The sequence below is a fragment of the Boleophthalmus pectinirostris genome, unplaced genomic scaffold, assembly GCF_026225935.1.
Source record: "Boleophthalmus pectinirostris isolate CB_2022bp ecotype Guang Dong unplaced genomic scaffold, ASM2622593v1 HiC_scaffold_6, whole genome shotgun sequence".
Classification (NCBI taxonomy): Eukaryota; Metazoa; Chordata; class Actinopteri; order Gobiiformes; family Gobiidae; genus Boleophthalmus; species Boleophthalmus pectinirostris.
Window position 1 is genome coordinate 22,364,721 of NW_026571447.1, and position 12,529 is coordinate 22,377,249.

At 35.9% G+C, this 12,529-nt stretch overlaps 1 protein-coding gene across 3 annotated transcripts in view; it reads right to left on the minus strand.

The window, feature by feature from the left end:
* Positions 1-4,738: 4,738 nt before the first annotated feature.
* grb10b (growth factor receptor-bound protein 10b) overlaps positions 4,739-12,529 on the minus strand; it is a 40,196-nt gene continuing 32,405 nt past the window's right edge. For all 3 annotated transcript variants that reach the window (XM_055163654.1, XM_020937228.2, XM_055163656.1), the window contains 11 exons: positions 11,309-11,424; positions 10,911-10,985; positions 9,213-9,350; positions 8,835-8,945; positions 8,594-8,692; positions 8,172-8,249; positions 7,963-8,079; positions 7,757-7,823; positions 7,592-7,679; positions 7,398-7,491; positions 4,739-7,323 (listed from right to left, as the gene is read on the minus strand). In XM_055163654.1, coding sequence (XP_055019629.1) covers positions 7,177-7,323; positions 7,398-7,491; positions 7,592-7,679; positions 7,757-7,823; positions 7,963-8,079; positions 8,172-8,249; positions 8,594-8,692; positions 8,835-8,945; positions 9,213-9,350; positions 10,911-10,985; positions 11,309-11,424 — 1,130 coding nt within the window. In that variant the 3' untranslated portion in view covers positions 4,739-7,176. The remainder of the gene's footprint in view (positions 7,324-7,397; positions 7,492-7,591; positions 7,680-7,756; positions 7,824-7,962; positions 8,080-8,171; positions 8,250-8,593; positions 8,693-8,834; positions 8,946-9,212; positions 9,351-10,910; positions 10,986-11,308; positions 11,425-12,529) is intronic.

Sequence of the window (12,529 nt, forward strand, 5' to 3'; positions counted from 1 at the left end):
GGAATTGATGGCATTTTTGATGCCCTGAACTTTGTCATTAAAGAAAACTGCAAACTCATTACATTTAGATGTGGAAATCAGTTCTAGTGGTAGTGGAGCTGGAGGGTTTGTCAATCTGTTCACTGTTGCAAACAGGACACGAGAGTTGTTACTGCAATTACCAATAATGTCCAAAAAATACTTCTCTCTTGTTTTACTCAAAGTGTAGTTGTACATATGCATTGTTCCTCTGTAAATCTCATAATGAACCTGGAGGTTTGACTTGCGCCATTTCCGCTCAGCCTTCCGGCACTCCCTTTTCTGTGCTCTGACTGAGTCATCATTCCTCCACGGAGCTTTTTGCCTCTTTAACCATTTTAACCTTTATCGGGGCGATGGCATCCAGAACATTCAAAACACTCAAAGTCACAGAGTTCAACACATCATCAACATTAGAACATGAGGCAATTTCAAAATTTATCATTTCCATGAACAGTGCACCTGTGTTATCATTTATGTGTCTTCTTCGAACAACTGTAGGAGCAGCCGGTGGTTTGGGAATAACAGACAGGTCAAAGAAGACACAGCAATGATCAGACAGAGCAACATCAACCACATTGACATTTGAAATATTTACACCCTTTGTAATGAGCAGGTCCAGAGTGTGCCCTCTGTTGTGAGTGGGCTCACTGACATGCTGAGTCAGACCAAAAGTTTCAAGGACAACACTAAGCTCTTTGGCATTTTTGTCAAACACATTATCCACATGTACATTAAAATCACCTATAATGACTAAACCATCAAAGTCTGTGCAAACAACTGAAAGCATCTCAGTAAAATCATCAATAAAACTTTGACAGTGCTGAGGAGGTTTGTATATGACTATGTAGAGTATGGATGGTGATTGTTTTAGCTCCATTTTGAAGGAAACATACTCAAATGATGAAAACACCCCAAATGACAACCTGTGTGTAACCAAATAATCTCTAAAAAATGCACACACTCCTCCACCCTTTTTATTTGCTCGTGTTTCAGATTCAAATTTGAAGTTGGGAGGGGTTGATTCCACTAGCACTGCATGACCTGTGTTTTTGTCAAGCCACAATACACAAGTATTTGCATTTTACTGCTTGATTGAGTAAATTCTTCTCTGAATTGTATATTGTTTTCAAGGGTATTTATTTAAAAAAAAAAATCTTAGCAGAAACTAACAAACATGCAAGGGAAAGGCTGTTTTCCTTACAGATCCTATATTTTAATTCCAATTTGTTGGGTTATTATGTTAAAACTGTACTTATAAATGTTTACAATGAACCTAAAATTTAAATAAAGTGTTCACTATTTACTACCTTTGTCCCATGTTTGTCCAGACTTGCCTGTGTTTTAATTAAATATGTTAGTGAGGACTCTGTAAAGCTACGAGGCCACATAAAAATGGCACAATTACATTATTATAATTACTAAAAGAAGTACCATCATTTTATATCAACTGGATGAAGAATTGGAATAAGGTGCTGAACATAAAATAAGAATCATATTGAAGAAAGGCCAGTGTGCTTAAGAGCTGTTTATTTTTCTTAAGCTTGAAAGATGGTATGTCTACTCAGGGGTCACAAATTATGTTGACCGTGTTGTCTTTGAGTTATTATTCTGACAGCTCTAATTCAGTTGTCAGGATATGTAAGTCCCAAGTCCCGTTTGTAATAAATGATGCTTGAATAGAGGTTAAACACATATTTGTGCTAAAACACACATCCTAAAATGTGCACTTATACAACCTTGTTTTATATATAAACAATATAATTTTACTTTCTACACAGTGATGAAATAATAAAATACTTGAAAGATTTAATTGTAATATATATATAAGAGTACAATAATAGTTTATAATAGCATAATAATAATAATAATAATATAAAATATATAATAATAGTTAATAGTTTATGACCATGACATATGACACATGTCTTTAAAAATACATTTGCTGCTACTAATGCCCATAGAAAGCAATAGCAGTATAATAGTCATACCACAAAAATGATGAAACATTTCTGATGCAGTACTAAAGCTTAAGAGTAAGTCCTGCAGGTTAGATAATATTACATCTGAACGTCTGCTTCATGGGTTTTATGGTACATGTGTCATGATCCTCCAGTTTGTCCCTTCCCTCTTCTCTTCTGTGTTTCACCTGCCTGGGAGGAGTCACCTCACAACACCAACTGCAGCCTCTTTGTCATCACACAGCTGAGATCTCCAATCTACTATATAAGCCTGCTTCTTTCTTCACTCCCTGCCACTTGGTAACTAGCTCGTGACTCTCTTCCTGAAGATTTTGTTGTTGTTGCTTTTTTTTTTTTTACAATTACGTGCCTTTTCCTGGACTTTTTGTTATTTAGATTTTTTCTACTCTCAGTGCTCCCTGGATCTCCCATCTCTACTCACCTGATCGTCTTGTGACTCGTGCTCCATCTGACCCTCCTGCCCAATGCCTACCTGCTCCACTGGACCCCCTCCCAGCTCCTATCACATCTGTAAAATAAATCTCTTTACTTTACCTGAGTTTTGGTTCTGCTTTTACAGCAACATGGTGTTCTACCAGAGTCCCTCCTGTCATTTCTACTTGACCTTGTGATCAAAAACAAAGCTAGCAATCTTAATAAAATGGCTGTGGGATCATTGGCTCATGCCTGTATACTGTCAAGGAATAGAGGTTATAATATTTTTTCTGTGTATTTCTTTTTCATGTAATATTGTTACCTTTTAATAATATGCAATATATATTTATATTGTGTATTTCTTTCTTTCTTTCTTTCTGTGTCCTTAAAATATGAATAACTATTAATAACTGTGTGCATAATTATTGAGCAAGTTGTATTTATGAGGAATAATTTTATAACTGAACAACCACAGTGCGCTTGGTCAATGTTAATAAACCTCAAACCTTAATATTTAAGAAAGTGAAAGTGAAATTTTGGCTTTCTTAGGAAAAAATATGGATGCACAATTATTTTCCATTCTCACTTGTTTAATTTCATCTGTCAGAATAGTAAAACAATTCAAAATTTGCAAATAAACATACCAGTACCCCACCTCCACCTTGCTGGTGTCTGAGTCGAAGTGGAGCTCTTTGCCCATAACTGATCCAGCCATAGCCCGTGAGCCCAAGAGTCACACTCATCTCATCAGTACATAAAGCCTTAAAATAAGTCTTCAGATATTTCTTGCCCCAGTCTTGATTTTTCAGCTTTTTTCTTGTTCAGTGGTGGTTAGGTTTCAGCTATCTTTAACTTTGTCATGTGTCTGAGCACTGAATATTTGTACTTCTGGGCACTCCAGGCTGCAGCTCTGACCACGCTGGAGGATAATGGGTTACTGGAAACTTATTGTTTGATTCTTCTCAAATCTCTTGCAATTAATTTGTGTATTTTTTTCTCAATATGTTTCTTGCGACACTGTTGACTATTTGCAACACAACATTTAATGGGACTGTGATCACGCAATTTCAAGAGTGCTGCATCATTCTGAAAGACTTTTTTAAATTAATTAATTTATTTATTTTTTTTAACAATTTTTGACTTTTCAGAGTCAGTTAAATCTCTTTTTGGGTCCATTTTGCCAGAAGAAAAGAAGATGCTTAATAATTCTGCAGACCTTGATATATATATAACAATGTTACAAATGAGGGACAAACTCTGAACCTTTGACCTGCACCTGGAAACACAAACATACAAGAGACAGAGACAGGAGACAGGAGACAGACTGAAGACACTTTATATGAGACACAATACATGCACTACTACTACTACAGCTACTACTACTACTGCTACTACTACTACTACTACTACTACTACTACTACTACTACTACTACTACTACCACTGCTACCACCACTACTACTACTACTACAACTACTACTACTACTACTACCACTACTACTACCACTAGTACTACTACTACTAATTTCTCCTAATGAGCCACTAAACTGCTGCTTCCACAAAATAAGTAAAAACATACTCTTAGCGATATCTAGATACAGCCACCCATTCCCATATAGTATTTTTCATCTTAACAATACTATATATCAGGTTTTAGATATTTTTGCACAGCCCTACTGGAAATACTGCTATTACTACTACAGTGCTGTGAATACTGTGAAACTGCAACTACTATTAGGCCATGGAACTTACAACTTTTAGACCACTAATGATCAAAAAACAAGACAAACTGAAGCATATTAGCCTTTTTATTTACTGAATGAAATCACCAGCTCACATCTAACAAGAATAATAAGAAAATAAATAATGTAAACAGAATGCCTCATCCTGATGCAACGTTTAGGCCTAAACGGTTATGGCAAATGATAGCCTTCACCTCATCATTGTTTTGAGGACTTTCTGTATGAAGCCTATTTTCAGGGATCAATTTAAAACTACATAAGAATGGCATTTTGTATATTTAGGCCATCTAGTGCTTAATATGTGAACTACAGATTCCTGTACAGTGTTGATTGCAGTTGAAAGAGGATAATTAGTCAAATTTACTACATTGGGTATAAAGTCTAAACTATTGCCATTAAAGAGAATGCACTCATACATAGTTAAAATATTATAATATGCATGATGTGATAAATTTATTATTTTAGTATAGTTTTATTTATTATTAGTTTGTCTTTTTTGCCCCTCTTCTTTATCCCCCAGTAATGTCTCTTTTTCCTTTGTCTACTACTCCCTCTGTTTCATTCAAAGAAGAAAAACAACTCCTTTATCAACGTATTAAGGTTTTATTCTAATTACAATAAAGAGAATATATCAGTCCCTTATTTGTACAAAAATACCTGAAAAGGTTACAATTAATATACACCATTTAGCTATTTACAGAATGAAGCAAAGCACATTAAAAGAACATGCTCTTCATGATAGAAGAGTGAAGTTACCGTTTTCTTTTTGCATTCCCTGAAATAATTAGTACAATAGATGGAAGCTACAGATAAAATCTTACTGTGTGTAGTGTCTGTATATAAAATGCACTTTAGGGTACATGGCATTAAGCACAGGCATGGTCAAATGTAATCTATTAACATTAAAAGCATACACAACTCAAATGTTTTAATACTCCTTTAGGCTTCAGTTTTCATCATGGATATAATGGTCTTGTTAATGTCATTATCATTAACAAATAAATATTGATCTAAATATTGAGCTAGATAAAACCTTACACAATATTAATGCATTAGAGGTGTGCCAAACTATTGTTTGCTATCTGGTTGATGGACACTAGTTTTAGCTGTTTATAACCTAATTGTACTTTCTATTGTGAAAGTCAAATAATGAAACTTTATCTCATGTGTGTATGAATGATATGATGTTAACATTACTGAGACCAGTCTACCATTTCTGGGGATCACTTCATTAAAGTGTCAGATTATTTAAACAGAGCCAGATGTGATCACAAATTATAATTAAAATAAAAAATAAAAAATATATATATAATTGGTAATGACAAAAGAAAACGGTATCAGACAGCGCTGAGCAAATTGTACATGTTCAAGTAATCAGTTACATCCAGATAAATAAATACATTTTGAAGAAATAATACTTTAAACATGATTGAGTCCTTGCAATTTTTAAACAAATAATGAGGACTGTGCATGGAGTGACAAGTGAGGGACACTGATCTCTAAAAAGAAGCTTGTTACATCAATTGTAACATTTTTATAATGTTGTATCTGCATTTCTTGCCGCATTTTCAAGTATTTCCTGTCTTAAGTGCATCAATGCAGAACAACAACAGTGCTAAAACGTATTCATCTCTATAGTCAGATACTGCACTGTTAACTACTGCCAACAGCTGTAGATGTAAATTGATTTTGGTTTGGTTTGCCATTGAAAGCCATTTATGCTAGATACAATTAAGCACTAACTATGTATTAAACAGGGTGTCAAATTATATAGTATTAATTTATATTAAGTGTAGTAGGTAGTACACACCAAGAGGGAATATATCTGCTGATTTTAATGTAGGACTTCAAGTAGACTTTTGAAGGAATGTAGTGCACAGTGGTGTCAAGTTAAATCTCACCAAATCTCAACTTTAAACCTGAATGGACAAAGAAATGTGTAAACGACTCAAAATCAAAAACCTCCAGTAAACGGCTCCCCCGTCACATGCTAGTGGTTGTCCATCCCTGTGTTTCTCCATTGACCCATAATTTAACAGGTAGCATGTTAATTGTATGTACAGCATACAGAAATGTTGTCTCATTCTTACATGTCACTTACTTTCCTCCATGAGTTACAATTCTGATCAGAAAGGAACATTGTGTTATTCAAATATAAATCCTGATTTTTTTTCCTTATTAATAATCAAATGCCATTTCTGTCATTATTATCACTACTTTGTGTCTTGAATCAATAAAAATAAATTGTGCATATTTTTCAACAGTACTGATTTAACTATTCCAAATTTGTAATGCATGGTTTAGTGTACTGTGTTTACGGATAACAAATCTACAGAAAGCAGTAGATGAGGGTACACAAACAGTGACCACATAAAAAAAAAAAAACAATTATTAAAAACCCTGTGAGGTCAAGAGAGGAAGATATTTTCTCTCTAATGGTGACGTTAAAAATACTTTCTTTCAAAAGATGCAAGTGCCAGTGCCTCCAGTCCTGGTTTGGATTTTACTTGTCTTTACAAGTGTGTGACACTAGAGGGAAGTGTGGCACCACCTCACAGTTTTCACAGAGAAGCAAATCATGTGCTCCAAAAGGCCACTCCCAGTCAGTTTTTGAGTGCAAAAACTACAAGACAATCAACTCTCCACCTATGACATTTTTTCTTTTGAGGACATTTTTTTTTTAATTGCTCAAAGTGGTCCACACAAAAGCTTGATCTGCTGATTGTCTGCTTGTGGCACAACTTACAATTCAGCTGTGCAAAAAAGTAAAACAAAAAAAAGTCAGAGCTTATTGGAGACTGTACGTAGCGAGACTTGTGGAAGATCTTGCATTGAAATTTGTACTAATGTGATGTCAATATCCATGCAAAAGGGTTCATTGTGTCTTTCAAGACGATATAAAGAACAATAAAACAACGCAGTTCATTCACCAGCTTCTGAAAAGTCTTTAACAAAATGAAGAGCTATTTTGTTTTAGGCAAAATAGGTCAAGTGATGGTAGCTTCAGCTGATTTGCGGGTGTCATAAGGCCACGACGGTGCATGGGTGTCTGAGTTTGCAAGGCAGCACTCCGCGGTTGAGCTGATAAAACTCCACTAACTGGATCAGGTCTGTGAATTTGGTTGACCCATCATCAAGGCTGAAGAAGAGCTGGCCGTCCTCCTCGCACTAAGACAGAAAAGGATTATGAAGGGAATGTAATATGGGTGTAACATTAGAGAACAGACCAACTGAGTGCATACCGGTAGTATCTGGAAGTGTTTGATTTTCTGGTGATGGCACAATGTGAGAACAAACGCTTTCGGGTTGCTCTGACTGACTCGTAATAGATATAACCTGTTCCAAAAAAAGCAACATTTAATTGACTGTAGTAATTGTAATAGCCGTCAATGTAACTATATTACAGACTGGACGATTTTAGATGAGGAATTCTTACCCATCTACTTGTCCCTGTTGGTGGATAATTCGATGGGATTCTTCTCTGGTTATCCTCCCATGGAACCACAGCTGGGCTATATGAATAACTAAAGAGAAATCAATCTGTTATTACAAACACAGCTAACTGATCATTTAATTACTTTAATTAATGTTTGTATCTTACCAGAATTTAAGGAGGAGTGGTGTAAGGGACTATGGGAGCCCAGTACATTCATTCGCTGAGTCCTTTTCTAGAGATGCCAAAGAAACAAAACAACAACAAAAAAAAAGTACATAATGATTATAACACAAGTGTAAACTGGAATTAGGAAAAAATAGTTCTTCATTCAACATATGGTTCCTTTAGTCTAAAATGCATGCTGTTCTTACCCTCCAGGCTTGCCCCTCTTCCATTGCTGCACTCTGAGCTTCTAATGGATTGTCTATTACTCGGCCTGTTCGCCCTGAGAAATCCATTGCCACTAGTGAATTTTCTGAAACACTCCTCTAGGGGGAGACAAAAAGATACACAATTGTTAACAAATTGAATTACTAGATTAATCATGAGAACAATGCAGAGTTAATGATTACAAACTTACTACTGGTGTAGAGAAGTGTGAGAGCAAAGTTTTTCTTTGTTGAGGAATCTTATAATTCTGGTACAATACAATTCCATACTGTGAAGGAGGAAAAAACATTTCGGTGATAAATATTTCACTATCCATGTGAAGAACAATAAAAATATAAAGTAAATGCACATTTTACACAGATTTCTAACAGAGACTTTTTATTTGTACAAAGACTTCAGTTTAACTACAAATTAAAGTGCAGTGTTGTCTTTACATTTTGGATATGTTTTATATTAAATGTTGTAGTTTGTCTAACCCTCCAAATTCATTCAGGCATGGAACCAGCAACATGATATAAGTGAGAACTCAGAACATACTTCTCTGTAATAAATTTTTCTGCACAATTTACTGTACACAAATTACTGTACACAGTTAACAGATGAAAAATGTACCTTAAAAATTCTGAAGGCAGTCATCCAACAGGTCCTACCCTGTTCCTCCTCAGCACACAGCATCCTCACATCCTTTAGCTCCCCTCTGCATTTATTGGGCTGTCATTCATATAAGAAGACACCAACTTTACTCAACATGGCATTGTGTTGCAGGATCTAGACACACCGTCACTCACATAATGGCTCATAATATGCATTTCTTTTGAGTGCTGCCGTCTCCCATCTGTCAGCAGTGTCTTACCTTGATACAGAAGCCGAAGTCTGTGGGAGCGCCGTGCTGTTTTTTACTTGAAATAACAGTGAAGATGTTGCTGTCGTCTAGATCTGCCAGTAACTGGAGATGTCTCGGCTCCTGGAGACAAAGAATAGAAGTTGCCACATGTCAGGAAATGGCGTGACATTTGATGACATTACTTGACAAGTGAAAGACTGTAGAAACTAAAGTAAAGAAAGACTGCACGCTATAAGAAAAACATGCAAGACCTGTGTAAAATACGATACAATGGCATTTATTTTCAATAGGTGAAATTGAAATATCACCCATTTAGCCTCAGCATTCACTAATTTTGTAAGTAGTCCTCAATTGCCATTCATTTTATCTAATTTATAATCTATATACCTTTGAGGTTCCTTTTGTTGAACAGTATAGACCAGAACGTCGCAAAAACATGTAGACTTTCTTCCATGACTTTCTTCCCATTTCCTTCACATATAAAAACCCCTGGACCTCTGGACAGCTACTCGTTGCTAAAAAGTTCTGAAAGACAAAAGGTGAAGCACAAATGTTATCGAATACTGCCCCAGCTTCAGATCGTACCCATGAAAACGAGACGCTGTTTTTATTAAATGCGCTGCTTAAGAATCAATACATACTAATATATACCTATGTCATCTGTAAGACACACAATAGTTCTAACTTATAGAACTCATTAAAGATTAACTAGCTTTTTCACCAGTGTCGGTTCTGGAGTTTAAAATAGGGAAAGAGCACAAGAGAATTTACCCATGAAAAATCCAAATACTGCATCTCAAACGTTGTATTCCATCAAGACCAGTGCTTTGGCTTTTTTCTATTTCCCATGTTACTTTTACACAGTACTGCTAACATGCACACATATCATAGTTACACTTGGGGCAGTACCTGTAATTAACATCCTTAGATAATCCACATTCCACAGTGAAGACAAATACATAAATACGGAGTCTTTGTTATGTAACAGACGAGCCAAGGAAAGCAGTGCCCATCACTGAACAAACATACAGCACATTCCCACTGGCTGTCGCTCAAGCCCAAATCATCTTGTGGGTGTCTGAAAAATTCAACATTTGTGGTATTCATGTTTCACAAAATATCACACCATGAAGTGGCAGGTTAACTTATTAGAGCTGATTTGGGATCTGGGGGCTTGTGGCCTGAAGGTAAACTGTTCCAGAGACTCCTCGATATTAAAAGCACATGTTTCTTACTGTTTTGGAAACTTTGGCTATAATAGAACTCATGCGTGAACGCTTTTTCCTCCAGCACAGAGCCAACATTCACACGCCATGCAAAGAAGAAGACAAGCTTTTTTATTTTAGTCTTTTTGAGGCACAGCTTCTTGCTTCTAAATCTGATATCTGGATAAAGTGACAAGACATACTCAGCCTTCATGCATATATGTTTGCTGTTAGCTGATCTGCTATGTATATATAACTGTCCAGAATACAACTACTAAATATCTTTAAAGCAGATCTTCTTACAAAAGTATTTTCCCCCTACTGGAAGGATGTCCATTTTCTCATGTTTATAAATCCAGAAAAAAAAAAATACTACATGAAGTACTCTATCCTTCTGTCTGATCCATCCCTCTTGAGTGTACAAGAACTGAAAGCTGCAATTATGAATGCAAGTACAGGTTTTGTGTGTCTCACAGCTATATTGCATGACTACAGGGCTACATTCACATCTCATGTATTAACTCCAAAATCCCACAATGCATTTTTGTCTGACATATGCAATTAGGCAGCTATGTTTTGTGTTACATGACATGACTTTGAGCTGTTCAAATATTTGCTGAATAAAGTACTGCATGTTCTACTTATGAAAGCCTAAATCCATTCTTAACACATACCAACAAGTGGTGCATGTGCCGAGACAGTGGTGTCAACAGTGGATCAACACTGGTTATTACTGAGTGTGTCTGTAGACATCATGTCTAAGGGTCAGAGGTGAGGCATGTCAGCATGATTGTACAGTGAGCTATTGCTGACGGGGGCATAATATAAGCTGAGAGCGTTAAAGGGGAAAGCAGAGAGGAGGAGGGAGATGTGTGCACACCTGTAGGAGCTGAGATGAAGGAATCGTGCGGTTCGTCTCCTGGCACCACGCGACCATGTGCTCTGGGAAAAAAGACTGTAAAAACAAGAAGACGTGTTTGAGAAGATGAGAAAAATAGAGAGATGAGCGAGTAGCATTACTGGTGTTAAACTTAAGTTAACTGAATGTTTTCATATTTTTCGTAATACTAAATTTCTAATAGTCTAGATATTAGCATATAGTTTGTACAATTTATGTTAGGTAAACAATGAGAAATACAGTGATTTGTGACATGTTAAAGAGAGCATTTGTCTCTGAACTCAAGTCCAGGATCTCAGTTCAGCCTGTATTTCTTTAGTATATGCATCTTTGAGCAATGACATGGTATGTTAACAAGTGTCTTCAAAAAGAGGAATTACCGAAGGGTTTCTGAAGAATTCATATTTGGCATAGTTCTTCCTGAAGACAAATCTGCTGTCACTGTTCATCGCAGCCTGCACTTGAACCACCAACTCGTGATCCTCTAGACACCTCTCTAAAAAGAAAAACACATAGCATCAGAGCCCTATTAAAAATCTGAGTCACATTTTTGGGTTCAGATATCTCTTTATACAAAATTGCTCATTGGCAAACTTTGTCTATATGAAACATCATGATAAAGAAATCATTTCAAGAACAATTTTGATCTGCTGAAGGATGCCCATCAAGGTTTCAGGGCTTGGACACTGGATAAGACCAAGGTTCCTCTGTCAATGACAATGAAAACATGAGTGATTCATGACAGCCCTGTCCTTGCCAAAATGGCCACAGAATATAAACGTAAACTGACCATGACTCACTTTTTACTGTAATCCTTTTCAAAAAATATAATACAGAGAAGATTTCTTAAAATGTTCCACAGAATTTTTAAGCTATTAAAAGTTTCAATGTATTTTTTAGCAAGACAAAAACCCCTTTACTGTGGAAGCATCTATATACTTTATCACCTACAACAAAAATGACTCCAATTAAACAATATTAAGAAGGATGAACTCTTATAGTGTCCTTCATAACCTTGTTAAAAGTGTCACGATTCTTCCATTCCTTTTAGTCTCCTTTAGGTGCTTGTTTGGTGACTCACTGTTGGTCGTGACAGTGACTCACCACTCATCATACCTCAGAGTGCCAATGTTGTGAATCTGTTTAAGGCTAATAAGCACAGGTCAGGGTTACACTCCAATCCCAGTCCGTCATTTAAAAGGAGCGGGCGGTGATGGACCAAAATAGGACTCTATTCAAATACACTAATGTTCAAGGAGCACTCACACTTCTATTTATAATCACCATCACCATAATTACAAGTGTGCAGTGATAAAACACATGCAAGTTTATAAATATGCACACTCCAAATCGAACTGTGGAGATGTTTATGGTATTGTACATAGCGTAAATATGTTAGTATGTAATATGTTGTGAGGAAAAATATTTTTATCAGTTAAGTATAATGTAAGTTTTTGACTGGGGGTTCAGTTGATAAAAAAGAAATAATGATTGTATTTATTTTGACTGTGACAGTTATATTTAATTAAAAGTGTTTCCTGCTGATTGGCTTCAAACTAAAATAATTCCCCATAGGGATGAATAAAAGTAATTCTAATTCA